The sequence below is a fragment of the Oncorhynchus kisutch genome, linkage group LG11, assembly GCF_002021735.2.
Source record: "Oncorhynchus kisutch isolate 150728-3 linkage group LG11, Okis_V2, whole genome shotgun sequence".
NCBI classification, from domain to species: domain Eukaryota; kingdom Metazoa; phylum Chordata; class Actinopteri; order Salmoniformes; family Salmonidae; genus Oncorhynchus; species Oncorhynchus kisutch.
This window is the reverse complement of record NC_034184.2, coordinates 46,395,236-46,419,860: the sequence shown is the minus strand read 5'-3', so window position 1 is coordinate 46,419,860 and position 24,625 is coordinate 46,395,236. Positions and strand designations below refer to the sequence as shown.

The window sequence follows — 24,625 nt, the reverse complement described above, 5'->3', positions numbered from 1 at the left end:
AACCGTATACAGTGCATTCGGAAAGTATTCAGACCCCTTGAATTTTTCCACATTTTATGTTACAGCCTTATTAAAAGCATACCTTATTTACATAAGTATTCAAATCCTTTGCTATGAGACTCAAAATTGAGGTGCATCTTGTTTCCATTACTCATCCTTGATGTTTCTACAACTTGGAAGTCCAACTGTGGTAAATTCAATTGATTGAACATGTATAGACAGTTGTGTGCCTTTCCAAATCAAGGTCCCACAGTTGACAGTGCATGTCAGAGCAAAAACCAAGCCATGAGGTTGAAGGAATTGTCTATAGCGCTCCGAGACAGAATTGTGTCGAGGCAGAGATCTGGTGAAGGGTACCTAAAAATGGCTGCCGCATTGAAGGTTCCCAAGAACACAGTGGCCTCCATTCTTAAATGGAAGACGTTTGGAGTCACCAAGACTCTTCCGAGAGCTGGCCGGCCTGCCAAACTAGGCAATCGGGGGAGAAGTTCCTTGGTCAGGGAGGTGACAAGAACCTGATGGTCACTCTGACAGCTCCAGAGTTCCTTTTGCGGAGATGGGAGAACCTTCCAGGACAACTGTCTCTGCAGCACTCCACCAATCAGGCCTTTATGGTAGAGCGGCCAGAAGGAAGCCTTTCCTCAGTAAAAGACACATGACAGCCCGCTTGAAGTTTGCCAAAAGGCACCTAAAGGACTCTCCGATGATGAGAAACAAGATTCTCTGGTCTGATGAAACCAAGATTGAACTCTTTGGCCTGAAAGCCTAGCGTCGAGCTCATCACCTGGCCAATACCATCCCTATGGTGAAGTATGGTGGTGGCGGTGGCAGCATCATTCTGTGGGAATGTTTTTCAGTGGCAGGGACTCTGAGACTTCAGGATTGAGGGAAAGATGAACAGGGCAAAGTACAGAGAGATCCTTGATGAAAACCTGCACCAGGGCATTCAGAACCTCAGACTGGGCCGAAGGTTCACCTTCCAACACGATAACGACCCTAAGCACACAGCCAAGACAAATCAGAAGTGGCTTCGGGACAAGTCTCTGAGTGGCCCAGCCAGAGCCAAGACTTGAACCAGATCGAGACCTGAAAATAGCTGTGCAGCGACGCTCCACATCCAACCTGACAGAGCTTAAGATCTGCAGAGAAGAATGGGAGAAATTCCCCAAATACAGTTGTGCCAAGCTTGTAGCGTAATATCCAAGAATACTCTAAACTGTAATTGCTGCCAAAGGTTCTTCAACAAAGTACTGAGTGAAGGGTCTGAATACTTATGTAAATGTGATATTTCAGTTTTGTATAAAAAAATTGCTAACATTTCTAAAAACATGTTTTTGCTTTGTCATTATGCGGTATTCTGTGTAGATTGATGAGGCAAAAATCGATTTAATCCGTTTTAGAATAAGGCTGTAATGTAACAAAAGGTCAAAGGGTCTGAATACTTTCTGAATGCACTGTACATATAGGTAACTGCCAAAATAAAGGAAACACCAAGGCACAACAAAGTGTCTTAATAGAGCGTTGGGCCACCACGATCCGCCAGAACATATTCAATGCGCCCTGGCATAGATTCTACACGGTTCTGGAACTCTGTTGGAGGGATGCGACGCCGTTCTTCCCCGAGAAATGTATTAATGGTGGTAGAAAATGCTCTCTCAGGCGCTGCTCCAAAGTGTTCAATTGGATGGAGAACTGGTGACTCTCTCTCACACACACACACCCTTTTAACCCCTTTTGCTTGTTTGAGATCCCTCTTTCAAAGTCACTAAGATCTCTTCTAGCCATGGAAGCCAAAATAATGGGAAACGTGGATGTTAATTGCTAAATTAACTCAGGAACCACACCTGTGTGGAAGCACCCGCTTTCAATATACTTTGTATCCCTCATATACTGAAGTGTTTCCTTTACCTGTACATGCAGTTAAACACCTATAAAGACATGTTCCAGAATTCACAGTGCATTTTTCCTGACTTTTACTTTGCTCACTCCTCAGGGTACATAGTGTTTAGCGGTCCGCGGCGCGCTAACGGGGTCCAGGGCCTGCGCTTCATCATCCAGTCGGAGAAGGCTCCCCACTACCTAGAGAGCCGGGTCGAGGCTTTCCTAAAAGCCACAGAGAAGTCTGTGGAGGAAATGAACGATGAGGCCTTCCAGAAACACATCCAGGCCCTGGCCATCCGCCGCCTGGACAAGCCCAAGAAGCTGGCCGCCGAGTGTGCCAAGTACTGGGGGGAGATCATCTCCCAGCAGTACAACTTCGACAGAGGTGAGCATGCATAGACGCTCATTGAGCAACGCGCACACCGTTACCTGAGCTGGAGGCCTAAGATGTTTTTTTCCCAAGTGAAAGCTGTGGGGAGTTTGAGTTACTGTCAACTAAATGGATATTCCTCCTGACACTGCTAGGAGGCCTTGTTATCTGAAAAGGTGTTTTGAGTGAGATGAAGTTATCAGACTATTGATATTCTGGAAGATCTTCGAGGTGAAGGTTGTTGCCACCTCAGAGCTACCTGCTGCACCAATTAGCATTGATTAGGCCCCAGAATAATCAGCACCCCGAGCAGACCTGAGTGCTGTTATGGGCTGATTTGCTGGAAATTTGCCGTAAACCCCTGTGCGTTCCAAGTAGAGGGTGATGATAACCATGTTTTCATTGTTGGAGGGATGGGAGACTGAGCCGCAACAGTCTGCACACCAAGAAATTGATAGGAAGTGGAGCCTAGTCAATAGTGGAACATTGTACAGCCAGATCAGTGTGGCTGGTGATGATGTAGAGCTATTGTGTTGCACCTTACGGAAGCTTTTTATATAGATGTAACAGGAATTCTTATTTAAGAGTTAAACTACACTGCTCAAAAAATAAATAAAGGGAACACTTAAACAACAAAACATAACTCCAAGTCAATCACACTTCTGTGAAATCAAACTGTCCACTTAGGAAGCAACACTGATTGACAATACATTTCACATGCTGTTGTGCAAATGGAATAGACAACAGGTGGAAATTATAGGCATTTAGCAAGAAACCCCCAATAAAGGAGTGATTCTGCAGGTGGTGACCAGACCACTTCTCAGTTCCTATGCTTCCTGGCTGATGTTTTGGTCACTTTTTAATGCTGGCGGTGCTTTCACTCTAGTGGTAGCATGAGACGGAGTCTACAACCCACACAAGTGGCTCAGGTAGTGCAGCTCATCCAGGATGGCACATCAATGCGAGCTGTGGCAAGAAGGTTTGCTGTGTCTGTCAGCGTAGTGTCCAGAGCATGGAGGCGCTACCAGGAGACAGGCCAGTACATCAGGAGAGGTGGAGGAGGCCGTAGGAGGGCAACAACCCAGCAGCAGGACCGCTACTTCCGCCTTTGTGCAAGGAGGAGCAGGAATAGCACTGCCAGAGCCCTGCAAAATGACCTCCAGCAGGCCACAAATGTGCATGTGTCTGCTCAAACGGTCAGAAACAGACTCCATTAGGGTGGTATGAGGGCCCGACGTCCACAGGTGGGGGTTGTGCTTACAGCCCAACACCGTGCAGGACGTTTGGCATTTGCCAGAGAACACCAAGATTGGCAAATTCGCCACAGGCGCCCTGTGCTCTTCACAGATGAAAGCAGGTTCACACTGAGCACATGTGACAGACGTGACAGTCTGGAGACGCTGTGGAGAACGTTCTGCTGCCTGCAACATCCTCCAGCATGACCGGTTTGGCGGTGGGTCAGTCATGGTGTAGGGTGGCATTTCTTTGGGGGGCCGCACAGCCCTCCATGTGCTCGCCAGAGGTAGCCTGACTGCCATTAGGTACTGAGATGAGATCCTCAGACCCCTTATGATGCCATATGCTGGTGCGGTTGGCCCTGGGGTCCTCTTAATGCAAGACCATGCTAGATCTCATGTGGCTGGAGTGTGTCAGCAGTTCCTGCAAGAGGAAGGCATTGATGCTATGGACTGGCCCGCCTGTTCCCCAGACCTGAATCCAATTGAGCACATCTGGGACATCATGTCTCACTCCATCCACCAGCGCCACGTTGCATCAGACTGTCCAGGAGTTGGCGGATGCTTTAGTCCGGGTCTGGGAGAAGATCCCTCAGGAGACCATCCGCCACCTCATCAGTTTTCCACTTTAATTTTGAGTGTGACTCCAAATCCAGACCTCCATGGGTTGATAAATTTGATTTCCATTGGTCATTTTTGTGCGATTTTTGTTGTCAGCACATTCAACTATGTAAAGAAAAAAGTATTTAATAAGAATATTTCATTCATTCAGATCTAGGATGTGTTATTTTAGTGTTCCCTTTATTTTCTTGAGCAGTGTATTTATTACATGTTATTCTTCTGGTGATGAATATGCAGGAACTTTGCCTCTAGTTCTGTTCTACGTTCATGCACACATACAAAACAGTCCCCCCTGTTTAGGTCTAATCTGTAGCGATATCTCAAATCATCCACTGTTAGTCTAAGTGTTTTCTGTTTTCTAGATAACATTGAGGTGTCCTACCTGAAGACGTTGACTAAAGAAAACATCATGCAGTTCTACCGGGTGAGTAGCGCTCTCTCCCTTTGCATTGCATACCACTTACATTTCAGGTAAAGTCATACTTTCTCACACAAGCGGTTGCCATGGAGATGGATACGAGGTGCCTGCTGTTTTCTTACACCAATTGAGTCCTATGGTAAAGAGTATGTGTGCCCATGTGCGTGCAACTGAAAGATGGCACCCTGTTTTATTTATTCCCCTCCACCACTCTTCAATCAATCAAATGTATTTATAAAGCCCTTCTTACATCAGCTGATGTCAAAGTGCTGTACAGAAACCCAGCCTAAAACCCCAAACAGCAAGCAATGCAAGTGTAGAAGCACGGTGGCTAGGAAAAACTCACTAGAAAGGCCAGAACCTAGAGAGGAACCAGGCTGAGCGGTGGCCAGTCCTCTTCTGGCTGTGCCGGGTGGATATTATAACAGAACATGGCCAAAATGTTCATAGATGACCAGCAGGGTCAAATAATAATAACAGTGGTTGTCGAGGGTGCAACAGGTCAGCACCTCAAGAGTAAATGTCAGTTGGCTTTGAGTGAGTGAGTACCAACCAAACAAACTTGCAGGATATAACCCCACCCACTTTGCCAAAGCACAGCCCCCACACCACTAGAGGGATATCTTCAACCACCAACTTACCAACCTGAGACAAGGCCGAGTATAGCCCACAAAGATCTCCGCCACTGCACAACCCAAGGGGTGGCGCCAACCCGGACAGGAAGATCACGTCAGTGACGCACCCCGCCTAGGGACGGCATGGAAGAGTGCCAGTGACTCAGCTCCTGTAATAGGTTTAGTGGCAAAGAATCCCAGTGGAGAGAGGGGGACCGGCCAGGCAGAGACAGCAAGGGCGGTACATTGCGCCAGTGCCTTTCCGTTCACCTTCACACTCCTGGGCCAGACTACACTCAATCATAGGACCTACTGAAGAGATGAATCTTCAATAAAGACTTAAAGGTTGAGATCGAGTCTGCGTCTCACATGGGTAGGCAGACCATTCCATAAAAATGGAGCTCTATAGGAGAAAGCCCTGCCTCCAGCTGTTTGCTTAGAAATTCTAGGGACCGTAAGGAGGCCTGCATCTTGTGACCGTAGTGTACGTGTAGGTATGTACGGCAGGACCAACTCGGAAAGATGGGTAGGAGCAAGCCCATGTAAATGCTTTGTAGGTTAGCAGTAAAACCTTAATCAGCCCTAGCCTTAACAGGAAGCCAGTGTGGAGAGGCTAGCACTGGAGTAATATGCTCAAATTTTGGGGTTCAAGTCAACATTCTGGCAGCCGTGTTTAGCACTAACTGAAGTTTATTTAGTGCTTTAGCCAGAAAGTCTAACCTGAAGTGACAAAAGCATGGATAAATATTTCTGCATCATTTTTGCAATGTTACGTAGATGGAAAAATCTGTCCTTGAAACAGTCTTGATATGTTTGTCAAAAGAGAGGTCAGGGTCCGGAGTAACACAGAGGTCCTTCAGTTTTATTTGAGACGACTGTACAACCATCAAGATTGTCAGATTCAACGGAAGATCTCTTTGTTTCTTGGGACCTAGAACAAACATCTCTGTTTTGTCCGAGTTTAAAAGTAGAACATTTGCTGCCATCCACTTCCTTATGTCTGAAACACAGGCTTCCAGCGAGGGCAATTTTGGGGCTTCACCATGTTTCATTGAAATGTACAGCTGTGTGTCATCCGCATAGCAGTGAAAGTTAACATTATGTTTTCGAATGACATCACCAAGAGGTAAAATATGTAGTGAAAACAATAGTGGTCCTAAAACGGAGCCTTGAGGAACACTGTTGACAGTTGATTTGTCAGAGGACAAACCATCCACAGAGACAAACTGATATCTTTCCGACACAACTTTTCCGTGTAGACCAATTTGGGTTTCCAATCTCTCCAAAAGAATGTGGTGATCAATGGTATCAAAAGCAGCACTAAGGTCTAGGAGCACGAGGACAGATGCAGAGCCTCGGGTAGACGCCATTTAAAGGTCATTTACCACCTTCACAAGTGCAGTCTCAGTGCTATGACTGGGTCTAAAACCAGACTGAAGCGTTTCGTATACATTGTCTTCGGGAAGGCAGTGAGTTGCTGCGCAACAGCTTTTACAATAATCTTTTTAAAGGAATGGGAGATTCGATATAGGCCGATTTTAAAAATAAATAAATAAAATAAAGGTTTTTATATTTTCTGGGTCAAGGTTTGGCTTTTTCAAGAGAGGCTTTATTACTGCCACTTTTAGTGAGTTTGGTACACATCCGGTGGATAGAGAGCCGTTTATTATGTTCGACATAGGAGGGCCAAGCACAGGATGCAGCTCTTTCAGTAGTTTAGTTGGAATAGGGTCCATTATGCAGGGTTAGGGGCCATGATTATTTTGTGTCAAGTGATATAGTACTAAACTTGATTGTCTCCCTTGATCTTACGTACGTACTGGTTCTATTCAAAGCTGTGGCGGTGACACTGACACGGTGCGCTGTGTTCGTGGAATAATAACAGTCATAATGAGGGGTTGCGTCACTGCCAGGGTGTTGTGCGTTTCAAGAGGATAAGGGTGCCAAGGATAGAGGCAATGAAAGGCTTCCCATATTTCTACGTCAGCAAAAGCAGCACAGGCCCCATGCAGAATGTTTTCATTGTGTAATACATTTCTAATTGGGGGTTCTGAGTGTGTAACTGAAAAATATAACTGATGCACTGTCGGGAGATGAGTCACAATTGCTCGTGGCTCTCATTCATGCCACTGCTCACTCTGTATGCTACAAATTGTGATCTTAAAGAGATATTGTGAGATTTAGGAAATGAACCTTTTTCTACTTTCTCATAGATACCATTTTTATGTCTGCGTATCGTTTGAAGGAAGTTATCACAACGAGCATGCTAGCTGTTACCATAGACCTCATCATGGCGCTAACGCTAGTTAGTAATTAGCAACTTCAAACTACACACAACTATAACAATGGTATTCATGAGTTTATCTGACTCTGGGTATGAAAAGTGCTGACTTGCCAAAATCTCTCACTATCCCTTAAAGTGCTTCTCGGCAGAAACATTTGTTATAAATAACCATTAGTTATTTAAAAATATATATTTTTGGGAGGGGCAGGAACTATTTAGCAGCAGTGGGGTGCCGCTGCTGAATTAAGATAGGGGAAACACTGTAATTAATTTTTCTAGGACAGTGAACTAAATAAAGGCTACTATTAAATGATCTGTCTCTTTTCTCTGTGTCTATCAAAATCCTGTCCTTTGCAGGATCTGTTGGCGGTGGACGCACCAAAGAGGCACAAGATGTCTGTACACGTCCTGTCTAGGGAGATGGACTCCTGTGAGTTTTGTACTAGTGATGGAGAGTTTTTGGGTTGGAGGATATACATTTAAATTGGTTTGTTAGTGTGAATATTTTGATTTTGACGGTTTTATCAGTTATGTTGAAATGTCTGTCTTTTTGTTTAGGCCCCGTCGTGGGAGAGTTCCCTGCCCAGAATGATGTCAATCTGGCCCCTGCCCCATCCCTGCCACAGGTAATGTGTATTCACCTTTCTCTGTGTTCCATTAGCACAGCAGTGTTGGTGTGTAACATACTGACCTGTCCATCTCTCTCTCTCTGCAGCCTACGTTGGTGCAGGACATGACAGAGTTCAAGAGGAGCCTGCCCCTCTTTCCCCTGGCCAAGCCATTCACTCACATCAACTTCATGGCTGCCAAACTGTGAGGACCAAGCAGCATGGGTGGTTGCTGGGGGACCCTTCTCTGTCCCTCTCTGCCCCCCTGTGGTAACTGGAGTCTGGAACACACTCATCTGACGTGTGTGTAAACTGGAGAGGCCACTAGAGGTGCTTGGAAATGCGTGTGATTCATACAACTTAGCTGTGGTTCTCATCATAGCTCAGTGTGATAATAGAGGTCACACACAAACTCATTTTTGTTTTAGTCTCATCGAAAACCCCACCAACACACATTCCCGACATTGTATAGAATGTTTGTAGAGGAATAGTACTGACTTAAAGAACCTCAAGGCCAGAACCCTGTAAACCAGTACAAGTACCCCTTGATACTTCATGATGGAAGTGTTTTTATTCAGCTTAGCCACAAGGACATGCTGCTGTGGTGAGAATAAACAGTTAGTTAATGATTATGGTGTTGTGAAGCTGTTGAAGTAGGTGGTTAGCTCTGCAAGGGTGCACGTTTAATTTCAAACACGCTGGACACATACATTTCTCTTATGTACTTGTGCGATGCGTCGGCACGGTGACAACTGGCCGAATTGTTGTCACGAAGACACTTTGTGTTTAAATAATGACTGTGCAACACACGATTTTAGACCATTTCTGTTTTATGGCAAAAACAATTATATCAGCCTTATGGAAATGTTTCTGTTTTAATCCATAATGTACAAGTTTTGAGATCTGACTTTCTTATTTAAACTAGTAAAATGTCGGGGCCCTTTGAGGAGTTGTTTTAAAACTGCTTATTTGGTGGAGAGGCATGTTCATGAAACTTTTTCTTTTAAAACTAGTGTTTTCCACAGGGTTGTATTATCTGAGCATCATCTCAGGGTACCTCAATCTTTTGCTTTCTGCTTTTATTTGAAATTGAAGAAAAATAAACATTTTAAATGTCTGTATTTAATTGTTTCGGGTCATAAATTAGTTTTATAGCTTATATTACTTAAATAACATTGTTATTTTAATTGTGTTTGACTACTGATTTCTTGCATAGCCCCCCCATCTTTCTCCATTTTGAGACTTAGCTTGTGACTTTGAAAGGGGGGTGGCGATTGGTCATTCTCTGGCAGTGAAGATCTTACAAAGCTGGAGCAATAGAGATTTAACTCTATAGCTGGTGCATTCAGCTGGATGCACAGCACAGCAGTATGTGTGTGGAGTTTGACAGTCAGCCAACTGCACTTTGTCTCTGTGGGTCAGACTTGGAACAGGATTGTGGCGGCACGCTTAAAGACCCACTGGGCACACACTGGTTGGATCAGCTTTGTTTCCATGTCATTTCAATGAAAATAACATTGAACCAACCTGGAATTGACATCTGTGCTCAGTGGGGATGCTGTCCTTCAGAAAAACGTTAAATAGGACTGTTTTAGAATGTCTGGTGGGGTAAACTGATTTTCAGTCTAGTATTTTCTCAGAAACCCCTTTTTAAATCATCATGTTTTGGCTGTAGGGGTTCAAAAGAGGCCCATGTATGGAGGGTGAAGTTATAGTCAGGCCTGTTTCTCAATATGCACTTCTCACTAAGCAATAAACTCTTCTGAATTGGAGAGCAGTGTGGATTTAAACATATGGTCTCGGTACTGTTATGTAGAAGGGGGACACTGCACTGCGTTCTCGGGTCCTTGCTCTCATCCAGCCTAAAAACGGACACATTGATATTGAAAAGCGGAACTGTCTGTTTTCTGTGTGGATTGGAGTCATGTCATTGCCATGTCTGTGTAAAGCATAGCCTGGTCTCTCAGGTGTTAACAAGCTTTGCGAAGTCAAGCTGGCGCCAACCAATATAATACAGCAAATATCAGGTTTATGTGATCTCCCTTACGTCCTCAGGCCTATCAATAAACTGTAATGTTAACTTAATGCTGCATTGTTTTAAAGGATGGATGATAAGTAATCAGTACAGACTCTAAGGGAATAACTAGATGTGGGTTCACTTTGAGAAACTGGGTACTATTCATTTGACTGAAATTACTGAAACCAGAAGGGACTACCTGAACTTGTCAGATAAGAAACGCTTGTTTTCAAATGGTGTGCCCTAATGAATACCAGCCTGATCATTTGAAACTGTCCTAATGGAAAGAGTTTCTGGGAGACTCAGTTGTAGGTAAGCGGTCACCTGTGACAAATAAAATTAGATTTGAAACTGCTGTCAATTGGCTGATTGGTTGGTGCAGACATGTTCATGGCTCAGTAATGCTGAAACGTTTAGTTTTTATTTCCTCCTGTGTGTTTAATAAATGACTATACTGGAACAAATAGTTAAAGATATCGACTTGCCAGTCAATGCAGGATATGTATCCCAAATATGACTGCCTCAGAAGAACACACTATGCTAAAGTAATATAGACTTGTCTTTCACCCATATACTATGAAATGGTGATTAATTCAAGCTGTTTTTGAGCCATATTAGCCCCTTGTTCATGTTTATGAAATTTGGATTGAATCAGTCCTACAATGTATATAACATTTTTATATTTATACTTGAACTTAGTCGTAAGATCACTTCCGACGGTGTGCTTACGTTTGATTCATAAAAGATACTGAGCATAAAAAACTTTAGCAGGTTGTAAGAAGCCCATTTGTTATTTACGCACCGGTGATCTATAAATCTCAAATTCATTTACAATCAGTGATTTCCCCTTATAGAATGCTAGCACAAATGAGGGTTTAGTCAGGAATGGACCAAAAGAGAAAAGCAAACTTTTTGGAAGATGAGATCACTTGTGGCAGGATGCGGCTGAATGATGGCTGTGATATCCACGAACTGTCACTCATTTCCCCCTGGAATGTTCCCAGTAGCGAGGAATCCCAGAGTGGACAGTACTTGGACAGATACGGGTATAGCATGATGACAGAGTATCTTCCTTTCCAGATTAGGGGCTAAATCTGCGCACAAATCTAACATTTATTGGGAGACGATAACGATTTATAAACCATGGATCATCATGCGCAAAAAAGTAATTCCGGTCTCTGAAAACTCTCCCTTCTAAAGCATGGTTTTCAATGTTTTCCAATAACGCAAGAACAGGCATGTTTACTTTTTTTTCTAATTTGACACACTATTTATAGAACATCGCATCCCGTTTTTAATTCAAAACACCTTGCGTCTGGCAATTAATTCCTCACACTTTTAATTGATCATTCCTAACAAATTGTTCATAAAGCTAGTGCAATGTTCACCACAGGCTTGGACGCTTATGGGTCCCAAACAGCAACACCCCTACATAACCAGCAGGTAAATTACTTATGTCAAGTCTAGACTTTAAGTAGAGAAGATCATTTCCACATCACAGTAAGGTTTTCTAAATAACTTAAATCTGATTTATGCAGAAAACCATGTGGAAGATCAAAATTGATCGTAAATCCGTTCTATTAACGAGGCCCCTGGATTTTAGCATGAACACATCCACTTCAAGGTTTGAAAAAATACATTTATTCACAATCCACCACGAAACTATAAATTGAGAAACAATGTCTGTACAACACAATTAATAACTTCAATGTCACTTTTGGCATAATGTTTTCTTTAGAGTTAATGTAAAAGCTGAGCTGACCACAGCAGATTATTGGAGCATGTCTGTCTACCAGGCACAGCTAAAAGATATGTGCACAATAATATTACATATTCAAATGATTGGTTTATGGCATGCCTTTTTCACACACGTAATGTACAGTATACTGGTTATACCGCACTTGTAGAAGAGTAGTTACAGAATGGGTTATTATGTGGCGGAATATGCGATTTGGGTTAAAAGATGAGACAAATCTCACCTTTATTCAGTGGACATGTCATTTTATGCTCTCATTTAGAAGGTAATGCGGCACGTGTCAGGTCTATATCATCCACCCACCTCCACATTGCAGGCTTGCACATCACATTCTCTGTCATCTCATGAGTAGAAGACAATTACACAAAATCAGCTACAAACAGAACTAATGACAACACTTCTAGGCATTTGACAACAAAAAAATACCCTTGAATGTTTTAGCTGATACATATTGTGCAATGAATGTATGTACAGACAATCACACTTATGTTTGTACTGTGCTTCTAAATAATTGAGAGTATGTATTATCAGTCTAGGGATATTTACCAATGGAAACGTGGCAACAGGAGCAGGTAAAAAGTTATTTCCCATTCAAATAATCATCCTTTAGTGATAATTTTTAAAAATTTATCTTAAAACACATTCAATACAGGGAAACAATATTCCTCATTGGCAAATTTCAAAACTGCAAAATTAACTAAGACAATGATTTATAAAACTTTCCTGTCTAATAATTACATGTGCCCCAGATGTATCTTTTTAAAGTACAGCAAGCACTGGTTACTTGATTAAAACAAACAAAAATTGCTACAGCAAAATAGCAGTTACAAGTCACATTCCACAACAAAAAAAAGAGCTCCTGTGTGGAATATACATGAGCACACTCAGTGTGTGTGTTTGCACGCACGCATGTCTGTATCAGTGTTCTTGTCTCGTCTCTTCTCCTTTGAATGTTTTAAAAACTAAATAGAACATGGTGATAATCATACAGCACGAATGTCAGCCGCATACGACGATGACTCCCTAAAGAGCAGAAACAGAACGAGGTGAGGCTACTTAGAGAGGTGTAAGAGTTTGGGGGGGGCGCCAATGATCCCTAAGTCCGTCAATCTGTCTGTCCGACAGTGTTCCTGCTCAGAGTTCACCATCATGCTCCGTCCACTCCCCCTGTGTATCAATATGTCGGTCTGTCCATGCCCCTTTCTCAGGCCTCCTCTGCCTCGGTAAAGTTGAGGATCTTGCGGTGGGCTTGCCTCTGGTACTGCTGCTGTTTGAAGTACACCTTGAACGCTCCCTTGACGGCCACAAACGCAATCCCACCCTGCAGACAGGACAAAAATAACTAAGGGTAAGCAGAGTGCCAAAGAGGGGTCACCAACACTCGGCTCATGCGTCAAATCATTTATCTTGCTGCTCTGTCTGGTTTTTCTATTTGCTACACAAGATACACTGATTGTACAAAACATTAGGAACAGCTGCTCTTTCCGTGACAGACGGACCAGGTGAAAGCTATGATCTCTTATTGACGTCACTTGTTAAATCCACCTCAAATCAGTGTAGATGAAAAGGGAGGAGACAGGTTAAAGAAGGATTTGTAAACCTTGAGACATGTATTGTATGTGTGCCACTCAGAGGGTAAATGGGAAAGGCAAAACATTTGAAGTGCCTTTGAACAGGGGTATGGTAGTAGGTTCCAGGCGCACCGGTTTGAATGTGTCAAGAACTGCAACCCCTCTGGGTTTTTACACGCTCAACAGTTTCCCATGCGTATAAAGAATGAACCACCACCCAAAGGACACCCAGCCAACTTGACACAACTAAGTCTACTTTGTTGAGTCCATGGCCCAATAAATTGATGTTCTTAATGTTTTGTACTCTGTGTAGTTCTCTAATACTGTAGTAGCCCGGGAATAAACAGTATATCCTTAAAACGCTTCACTATAACCTGCCCTAGGACAATACATGTACCCCTCTGTATGTCATTGCCAACAAAGCCTCCATTGAGTAATTTACTAATAGAACCATGAGATCAGGTGGTTTTGTTGCTCTAATGCTAAGTGAGGTTAAAGGGAACTTGAGTGTGAGTGTTTGCGTGGGGCAGGGGGGTTGCAATGTCCAGAGGGGGCAGCGCGGGTCATATGACAGACGAGCTCTGCTACTCTGGTTACCTGGCTGTCAGCGCCCTCTCAGGTGTGTGTGTGGGGCCCACAGGGGTGGCGGATCACAAGGAGACATAAAGCCCTGGTTTTATTTATTTTATTTCACCTTTATTTAACCAGGTAGGCCAGCCGAGAACAAGTTCTCATTTACAACTACGACCTGGCCAAGATAAAGCAAAGCAGTGCGACAAAAACAACAGTTACACAAACAAATGTACAGTCAATAACACAATAGAAAAATCTATCTACAGTATGTGCAAATGTAGTAAGATTAGGGAGGTAAGGCAATAAATAGGCCATAGAGGCGAAATAATTACAATTTAGCATCAACACTGGAGTGATAGATGTGCAGATGGCGATGTGCAAGTAGAGATACTGGGGTGCAAAAGAACAAGAGGATAAATAACAATATGAGGATGAGGTAGTTGGGTGGGCTATTTACAGATGGGCTGTGTACAGGTACAGTGATCGGTAAGCTGCTCTGACAGCTGATGCTTAAAGTTAGAGGGAGATATAAGACTCAAGCGATTTTTGAAATTTGTTCCAGTCACTGGCAGCAGAGAACTGGATGGAAAGGCGGCCAAAGTAAGTGTTGGCTTTGGGGGTGACCAGTGAAATATACCTGCTGGAGCGCATGCTACGAGTGGGTGTTGCTATGGTGACCAGTGAGCTGAGGTAAGGCAGGGCTTTACCGAGCAAAGACTTATAGATGACCTGGAGCCAGTGGGTTTGGCGACAAATATGTAGTGAGGGCCAGCCAACAAGAGCATGCAGGTCGCAGTGGTGGGTATTATATGGGGCTATGGTGACACAACGGATGGCACTGTGATAGACTACATCCAGTTGTCAAGTTGACTACAGCCTGCCTTGCAGGGTACATTCCTACATCCTAAATTCATGAGGAATAACTACTAATTAACTTACAGCCAACTGCCAGCTAACGCACAGTTACCTCAAAATGGGCCAGTAGCGGGCAGGAGCTAGTACAGGTATTGCCATTGCAAAAAAACCTGCAATCACTAATATAGGAAGAATATGTCATCAAGATAACTACAATGGCCAAGACCCCATGCCCACTGTCTGTGTGTATGCCTGACAGTTTGGGTTACTCACCAGAATGGTCCTCTGCAGGTTGGAGTTGACACTGCTGAACATGAGTTTGCCCACGATGGTGGCGATGGTAGGGAATACCAGGGCACCACACAGGATCCTTGTGGCTGACACGTGGTCTGCCAGGGGGCTGGCCTCCGCCGGGATACGAGGCACCGGACACCCAATCCCTGAGAGAGACAGAAGAGGGGGCAAGGTCAGGATGGGTGAGGTGCATTGTGGGTGTTGTTTTGCTAGTACATCTTTACACAGCTGGCTATGTTACACAAGACACACAAATACACATTCATCAAGTGATGAGAGAAAAAAGGTGTGCCAGCCACTGAGTAATATCTGCACCAGTCTGTGCCAGTATCTTTATTTCGGGCAGCCGAGTGGGGGGTAAAGATGTACGCCTGCTCTTGCCCAGCAAGCTGAGACTGCAGGGAGAAAAGGTTGAAGGTTCCAGCTGAACCCTGGGGTCCGGTTTCTCCCCACATCAATCACTGTCCTTGATGATGAGTTCAGTGGAAAAACCCACTGCTACTGGACCTCCACAAGCCCCAATGGACAGGACCACCTCTCAGCGTTCTCATATCCCCACACACACACACTGCTCACGCCACAATAATCACACAACATTACAACAACCTTTAACACTGTTAGCATCCTCCATCAAGTACATAATTACATCTTTATCACCCACACTTCATTATACAGACACACACAACGAATTCACGGAATTCCACCCCATTGTAGTAGAAGACCGATGCTGCAGAACGGTTTGCATCCCTACCAATGTGTCCGTTCTGACCTGGGAAGATGCTGTTGAGGATCTGCAGCTTGTTGGAGTACTTCCTCCAGAGGCGCAACACGTAGTCTTCCCAGCGGATCATCTTCCCCAGGATCAGCATGACGGGGATGGTGGGCGGGCCGATGAGCAGGAACAAGGGGTCTGCCCGCTCCATCACATCCAGGCCCTCCTTATGGCCCACCACCTGGGCACAGGGACAGAGCGGACACCGCGGTGAATATGGATAGCTTGATGATAAGGTGCTTCTGAAATGGCACCCTGTTACCTATGTAGTGCACTGCCATTTCAAAACGCAGCCATAGTCTAAATCGATCAACACGGCCACACTAGGAAGACGACGAAAGCCGTCAGAAGACAATAACGTTAAGAATAAATATGGTGGATTTAACCCTCTGTGTGTGTGTGGGTTTCCGTCAGCCAGGTAACTGACAGCTTTTCGCCGATGTACAAAATTGTTGCCGGCCAAAATGACCGTTATTTTTTATTCATAGATGGAAAAATCAGTCGATGTAAATACATTTGACATTTATGCTTATCGGTCTATAGCAGGGTTCCCCAACTGGTGGCGTGGGACAAATTAAGCCCATGGGTGGCTTTATTAGCCTCCCCCAGGTTTTCTGAGCAAATTTGTATTCATTTTACAATTGTTGGATATAAAATACTGTAAAAACACCAGGAAATCAGCTCCAAATGATTTACATTTTTGAAATCTGTTCCCAAGTATTCCCACGCATAATAAAAAGACGCTTACATTTGTATACGATCACAAGGTCATCGTGCATCTTATTTATCACACGCGCACAGCGTACAGAGCCTATTTTGAGCGGAATATCACTTGTCAGACAGCACTAGAACTGCTGTTGCAGCTCCTCAGCTTGTTGCTGCTGGAGTGAAACGTGTTTTTATAAGTCCAGTCATTGCGCAAGAATTTTAAATGCAATCACGTGTTTAAAACAGTTCTTTTATTTCTCAACTGGTAATTGAAGCGTGCCTCTCAACTGGAGGCAGTATGCATTTTGAAAACATATACTTAAATAGCCAGTCCTCCTAAAATGCAACTTGTCATTTACAAATTGGCCTATGTGGCATTGATATGAGCCAGAAGGGTTTATTCTAGTGTCAACATTTTCAAAAAAGTGTAAATAGTTTGGTCATGAAGTCAGTCTCGTCCAAAACAGATATATTTGCGAGATAGGAAGAAATTGGAATGAAGGGTATCGTAACAGTTTTCCATGGGTTGGGTTTAATGCTGCCCACAGCTGGAAGCACCCAAGTAATCATCAATTCGGAGCGCAGCTGCATTCAACCCATCAATTTGGTTTGACATTCAATATCCCCATGGGGCTAGTTACATTGTGTCATTTATTGATGTCCCTAACAGGGATTCATATTTTCCAGAAAATCTACCAAGTTTCAATACCGAGAATAATAAAAATGTATCCCTAGAGTCCCAGTAAGTACTGCAAAAATCAAATGTCCCCATTTGTTTTGCTTTGTTTAGTTGGATCCCCATTCACTTTTGCAGAAGCATCAGCTACTCTTCCTGGGGTCCACAAAAAAAAGGAACAAAAAGGCAAGTAACAAAACACTGACACACAAATTTAAAATACAATGATACAACAAAAAAACTATGCAAACAATACAATAAAAACAGCGAGGAGTGTGTGTGTGTGCGCGTTTGTGTGTGTCCCCTCACAGTCATCGGCGTTCCATAATATCTTGTTTCATCCGTTGTTTAATTCGTTTTTTAAAAGTAATTTTGCTGTTGCTAGAGTAATTGGAGATGGAAGGGAGTTCCATGCGATCATGCCTCTGTATAATATGGTGCGTGTCCGTGCATTTGTTTTGGACTTGGTGACTGTGAAGAGACCCCTGGTGGTGGGGTATGTACGGGTGTCTGCGCTGAATGTTATTTGATTATGCAGACAATCTGGAATTTTATTCACAGTTATATTTCTCATAAAAACTAGAAGAGAAGCAGTAAATCTCTCGTCGACCCACAACCAGGAAAGACTGGTGTGCATGTTGTTGATGTTAGTTCTGTATGTGCAGTTAAGGGAGAGGGCTTGCTGCTCTGTTCTGAACCAGCTGCAGCTTTGCTAGGGTTTTCTTCGCTGCACTTGACCATATTACCAGACAGTAATCAAGATCTACAATGTTTGTTCTAATCTACAATGTTTCTTTGGTTACGGTCATTTCTGTCAATGCATTCAATATATTATTATTATTGCATTCGTTTAACGTTCTCATTGTCAGAGTGGACACTTTTGCAGATCTCACAACATATGCTACACTTGTGAGAAACAAGTTTTGGTTTATTTAAATTACATTTACGAGTTTTGACAATTTATTCATTGTCTTTTGTTTGGAGCACTCCAGTCAATGTTGAGTAAGGACACACACAGTTTGAGATGTCATAGTATTTGACTAGTATTGTGAAGTATAAAATACCACTCCAGGACCTTGAGATGCTTCTTACGGAGCCACTCCTTAGTTGCCCTGGCTGTGTGTTTCGGGTCGTTGTCATGCTGGAAGACCCAGCAACGACCCATCTTCAATGCTCTTACTGAGGGAAGGAGGTTGTTGGCCAAGATCTTGCGATACATGGCCCCATCCAACCTCCCCTCAATACGGTGCAGTCGTCCTGTCCCCTTTGCAGAAAAGCATCTCCAAAGAATGATGTTTCCACCTCATTGCTTCATGGTTGGGATGGTGTTCTTGGGGTTGTACTCATCCTTCTTCCTCCAAACACGGCGAGTGGAGTTTAGACCAAAAAGCTCTATTTTTGTTTCTTCAGACCACATAACCTTCTCCCATTCCTCCTCTGGATCATCCAGATGGTCATTGGAATACTTCTGACGGGCCTGGACATGCTGGCTTGAGCAGGGGGACCTTGCGTGTGCTGCAGGATTTTAATCCATGACGGCGTAGTGTGTTACTAATGGTTTTCTTTGAGACTGTGGTCCCAGCTCTCAAGTCATTGACCAGGTCCTTCTGTGTAGTTCTGGGCTGATCCCTCACCTTCCTCATGATCATTGATGCCCCACGAGGTGAGATCTTGCATGGAGCCCCAGACCGAGGGTGATTGACTGTCATCTTGAACTTCTTCCATTTTCTTATAATTGCGCCAACAGTTGTTGCCTTCTCACCAAGCTGCTTGCCTATTGTCCTGTTGTCCATCCCAGCCTTGTGCAGGTCTACAATTTTATTCCTGATGTCCTTACACAGCTCTCTGGTCTTGGCCATTGTGGAGAGGTTGGAGTCTGTTTGATTGAGTGTGTGGACAGGTGTCTTTTATACAGGTAACGAGTTCAAACAGGTGCAGTTAATACAGGTGATCAAATACTTATGTCATGCAATAAAATGCAAATGAATTACTTAAAAATCATACATGTGATTTTCTGGATTTTTGTTTTAGATTCCGTCTCTCACAGTTGAAGTGTACCTATGATAAAAAATGACAGACCTCTATGTGCTTTGTAAGTAGGAAAACCTGCAAAATCAGCAGTGTATCAAATACTTGTTCTCCCGACTGTATCTGATGTAAGAGAAGCTTCCATTGAAGAACACTCTCTGGGTTCTATTGGATAAATAACTCCAACCATGTGACGTAAAGCCATAGCAATAACAATTTATGATCAATAACATCACAGGCTGCACTGAAATCTTAAAGCACCAACTATCATCTTATTATTCATTTATTTTAACCAATCATCTGTCATCTGAGTCAGTGCAGTACAATTTGAGTTGTACAACTTTTCTATATCCATGCTCAAAGTCAGAAGTTAACTTGTTCTCTGAAAAATAGCATTGTATTTGGTCAAACAATTCTCTCTATCAGTTTACTAAGAACAGACAGCAAACTGATTGGGCAGCTGTTAGAGCCAGTAAAGGGTGCTTTACTATTTTTAGGCAGTGGCATTACTTTAGCTTCCTTACACACCTGTGGAGACACTCCTTTAGGCTTTAGTTAAATATATATCAAATAGGGGTGGCAATACTGTCAGATACCATTCTCAACAGTTTCCCATAAACTTTGCTTATCCTTGGTGGCTTATCATTATGGATTTTTTCCACCTCTCCCACACTAACTTGACCAAATTCAAAACAGCAATCGTTCTCTTTCAGTATATATTTTTTTAATGCAAAAATATGATGGTTCAATGTCAATTAACTTCTGAGCTTTTCCACTTCACTTGTGAAATAGTCATGGAAATGATTGGAAATATTTAAAGGTTTTGTTATAAATGACCCATGAACTTAAATAAACGATGGAGATGAACTGTTTTTTCTGCCCATGATAGCATTTAAGGGAGTAGCTTAAATAATATAATTTAAGGTGTGCGTAAAACCAAGATATGGTCATATGCCAGGATTCTGAGATGAGGGGTTTGGAGCTGATTTCCTGGTGTTTTTACAGTTTTTTATGTCCAACAAATTTGTTTTGCTCAGAGAACTTGGGGGCCCAAATAAAACCAGTTGGGGAACACTGGTCTAGGCTCCTGGACAGGAGATTTCCCTCCTGCCTCTGAATTGTTACAGAATTCATGTCTGTGACAGAGATACCTATGTTGTGAATTGTGCATAGGCCTATCAAATGTGATTATCTTAAGAGTCACATTGACAGCTCAAGGAAGCAAGCAAAATGTTATAGGCTATACTGTAGGGGTTTACTAACTGCATTCGGGTCGCATGTGCAGTCCGGCAGTGTCAATAACACATGTGTTTTGAATTTATGGCGACCTTGTACGAAGAAAATACGCTAGGCTAAATGCTTCAACCGGTTTGCATAATGTGCATTTAATCTGCTGTAATGTATTTTGTGGAATTGAGTTAGTTCGACTTTGGGGAAATGTTGTAATTTCCCAGGTCTTGTCATTTTATTTTTGGGGGAAATGTGACAGGATCCTGGATTACCCATGTTAATCCCTGGTCCCTAACTATCCCTAGAGATAGTTTGACTTTGGATAGCGTAACTAACTTTGCCACAGTCGCACACCACCCAGCTGAAGCTAACTGGCAAAATAATTTGGCTTACCCTTCCCACAGACATCCACATCAAACCACGAAACAAACTCACATTTGAATTCAGTCATGGCCGGTAGCATTTCTTCATTAACCAAATCTAAAACGAGGCTAAATCAGGAAGTGCAGACACCCTTTAATTGTTTGAAACCTAAACGTATTACTTCATATTATGAGCCTTGCTTCAAAGTAGCCTAGGTAAAAATCTGATCATAGAAAAGTAGAGGCAATTCCTTTCATAAAGACTTCCTCATATGCCATTGAAACCAGTATTTCTCTCCGTTTCTATTGGTTTTCATATCAACTTTCTTTTGTTGCCCAGAAGCCAAAGGCACAAGCCTAGTTAAACTCAGCAAAAAAAATAATGTCCCTTTTTCAGGACCCTGTCTTTCAAAGATGATTCGTAAAAATCCAAATTACTTCACAGATTTACATTGTAAAGGGTTTAAACACTTTTTCCCATGCTTGTTCAATGAACCATAAACAATTAAGGAATATGCACCTGTGGAATGGTCGTTAAGACACTAACAGTTTACAGACGGTAGACAGGACAGATGGCTGATCGTCCGTGCAGTGGCAGACCATGTGTAACAACACCTGCACAGGATTGGTACATTCGAACATCACACCTGCGGGACAGGTACAGGATGGCAACAACAACTTCCCGAGTTACACCAGGAACGCACAATCCCTCCATCAGTGCTCAGACTGTCCGCAATAGGCTGAGAGAGGCTGGACTGAGGGCTTGTGGGCCTGTTGAAAGGTAGGTCCTCACCAGACATCACCAGCAACAATGTTGCCTAACGGCACAAACCCACCGTCGCTGGACCAGACAGGACTGGCAAAAAGTGCTCTTCACTGACGAGTCGCAGTTGTGTCACCAGGGGTGATGGTCGGATTCACGTATATCGTCAAAGGAATGAGCGTTACACCGAGGCCTGTACTCTGGAGCGGGATTGATTTGCAGGTGGAGGGTCCGTCATGGTTTGGTGCGGTGTGTCACAGCATCATCAGACTGAGCTTGTTGTCATTGCAGGCAATCTCAACACTGTGCGTTACAGGGAAGACATCCTCCTCCCTCATGTGGTACCCTTCCTGCAGGCTCATCCTGACATGACCCTCCAGCATGACAATGCCACCAACCATACTGCTCGTTCTGTGTGTGATTTCCTGCAAGACAGGAATGTTAGTGTTCTGCCATGACCAGCGAAGAGCCCAGATCTCATCCCATTGAGCACGTGTGGGACCTGTTGGATCGGAGGATGAGGGCTAGGGCCATTTCCCCCAGAAATGTCTGGGAACTTGCAGGTGCCTTGGTGGAAGAGTGGGGTAACATCTCACAGCAAGAACTGGCAAACCCGGTGCAGTCCATGAGGAGATGCACTGCAGTACTTAATGCAGCTTGTGGCCACACCAGATACTGACTGTCACTTTTGATTTTGACCCCCCATTTGTTCAGAGACACATTATTTCATTTCTGTTAGTCACATGTCTGCGGACCTTGTTCAGTTTATGTTTCAGTTGTTGAATATAGTTATGTTCAAACAAATATTTACACATGAAAATACACACAGTTGAGTGGAGAAGATGTTTATTTTTTTGTTGAGTTTATTAGCAACCCATTCTAGTTGTTGTATCTTTAGATTCCCCCGCTTTCTAAGTTTCTAATATGGAACTGCTCGCATCAGATGCGCTGTTAACAATTGCACTTCGGCAAATGTTTGAAAATTATATTTTATTGGCTGCTTCATAACAGGAGTTGCCTGTTCTGTTAAGATGAGTTACCATAATCTTTAAATGTGATTTCTGTCATTTTGAGTACCATTGGTGGACGACCTTACGGGTTACGCATCCAATGCATACAGTGGGGCAAAAAAGTATTTAGTCAGCCACCAATTGTGCAAGTTCTCCCACTTAAAAAGATGAGAGAGGCCTGTAATTTTCATCATAGGTACACTTCAACTATGACAGACAAAATGAGGGAAAAAAATCCAGAATATCACATTGTAGGATTTTTAATGAATTTATTAGCAAATTATGGTGGAAAACAAGTATTTGGTCACCTACAAACAAGCAAGATTTCTGGCTCTCACAGACCTGTAACAACTTCTTTAAGAGGCTACTCTGTCCTCCACTCATTACCTGTATTAATGGCACCTGTTTGAACTTGTTATCAGTATAAAAGGCACCTGTCCACAACCTCAACAGTCACACTCCAAACTCCACGATGGCCAAGACCAAAGAGCTGTCAAAGGACACCCGAAACAAAATTGTAGACCTGCACCAGGCTGGGAAGACTGAATCTGCAATAGGTAAGCAGCTTGGTTTGAAGAAATCAACTGTGGGAGCAATTATTAGGAAATGGAAGACATACAAGACCACTGGTAATCTCCCTCGATCTGGGGGTCCACGTAAGATCTCACCCCCTGGGGTCAAAATGATCACAAGTGCGGTGAGCAACGGTGAGCAAAAATCCCAGAACCACACGGGGGGACCTAGTGAATGACCTGCAGAGAGCTGGGACCAAAGTAACAAAGCCTACCATCAGTAACACACTACGCTGCCAGGGACTCAAATCCTGCAGTGCCAGATGTGTCCCCCTGCTTAAGCCAGTACATGTCTAGGCCCGTCTGAAGTTTGCTAGTGAGCATTCGGATGATCCAGAAGAAGATTGGGAGAATGTCATATGGTCAGATGAAACCAAAATAGAACTTTTGGTAAAAACTCAACTCGCCGTGTTTGGAGGACAAAGAATGCTGAGTTGCATCCAAGAACACCATACCTACTGTGAAGCATGGGGGTGGAAATATCATGCTTTGGGGCTGTTTTTCTGAAAAGGGACCAGGACGACTGATCCGTGTAAAGGAAATAATGAATGGGGCCATGTATCATGAGATTTTGAGTGAAAACCTCCTTCCATCAGCAAGGGCATTGAAGATGAAACGTGGCTGGGTCTTTCAGCATAACAATGATCCCAAACACACCGCCCGGGCAACGAAGGAGTGGCTTCGTAAGAACCATTTCAAGGTCCTGGAGTGGCCTAGCCAGTCTCCAGATCTCAACCCCATAGAAAATCTTTGGAGGGAGTTGAAAGTCAGTGTTGCCCAGCAACAGCCCCAAAACATCACTGCTCTAGAGGAGATCTACATGGAGGAATGGGCCAAAATACCAGCAACTGTGTGTGAAAACCTTGTGAAGACTTACAGAAATCATTTCACCTCTGTCATTGCCAACAAAGGGTATATAACAAAGTATTGAGATAAACTTTTGTTATTGACCAAATACTTATTTTCCACCATAATTTGCAAATAAATTCATAAAAAATCCTACAATGTGATTTTCTGGATTTTTTTTCTCTCATTTTGTCTGTCATAGTTGAAGTGTACCTATGATGAAAATTACAGGCCTCTCATCTTTTTACGTGGGAGAACTTGCACAATTGGTGGCTGACTAAATACCTTTTTGCCCCACTGTATGTGTCCCGGTAAACTTCTCAAATGGCCAGTAAATTAAAATATTCCCGGTCACGTTGTTTCTTTACGGAACCCCTAGTGTGTGCGTGTGTGTGTGTGTGGTGGTCTCACCTGCATGACGGTGACAGCCCCGTACGTGACGGCGGTCCAGTAGATGGAGCCCACCATGATGCCGGCGGCGGCAAAGGGACAGGCCTTGGAGATGAGCCGGTCAAACAGGTCTAGTACATACACCACTGGCCCTGGAGGGAGACAGGGACA

The 24,625-nt window shown here is 43.5% G+C and overlaps 2 protein-coding genes across 5 annotated transcripts in view; one reads left to right on the top strand and one right to left on the bottom strand.

Moving 5' to 3' along the window:
- Positions 1-9,152, top strand: part of LOC109899612 (insulin-degrading enzyme) — a 50,307-nt gene extending 41,155 nt beyond the window's left edge. For all 3 annotated transcript variants that reach the window (XM_031835851.1, XM_020495002.2, XM_020494999.2), the window contains exons 21-25: positions 1,994-2,266; positions 4,470-4,531; positions 7,781-7,853; positions 7,982-8,049; positions 8,139-9,152. In XM_031835851.1, the coding sequence (XP_031691711.1) occupies positions 1,994-2,266; positions 4,470-4,531; positions 7,781-7,853; positions 7,982-8,049; positions 8,139-8,240 (578 nt within the window). In that variant the 3' untranslated portion in view covers positions 8,241-9,152. The remainder of the gene's footprint in view (positions 1-1,993; positions 2,267-4,469; positions 4,532-7,780; positions 7,854-7,981; positions 8,050-8,138) is intronic.
- A 2,514-nt stretch (positions 9,153-11,666) lies between these two features.
- The window catches only part of marchf5 (membrane-associated ring finger (C3HC4) 5), a 64,240-nt gene continuing 51,281 nt past the window's right edge, over positions 11,667-24,625 (bottom strand). The window contains exons 3-6 of one of the 2 annotated variants that reach the window (XM_020495013.2): positions 24,476-24,606; positions 15,867-16,050; positions 15,077-15,243; positions 11,667-13,125 (exon numbers count right to left, since the gene is read on the bottom strand). In XM_020495013.2, the coding sequence (XP_020350602.1) occupies positions 13,009-13,125; positions 15,077-15,243; positions 15,867-16,050; positions 24,476-24,606 (599 nt within the window). In that variant the 3' untranslated portion in view covers positions 11,667-13,008. Of the gene's footprint in view, positions 13,126-15,076; positions 15,244-15,848; positions 16,051-24,475; positions 24,607-24,625 lie in introns of both variants that reach the window. The other variant, XM_020495012.2, reaches the window with a different exon arrangement.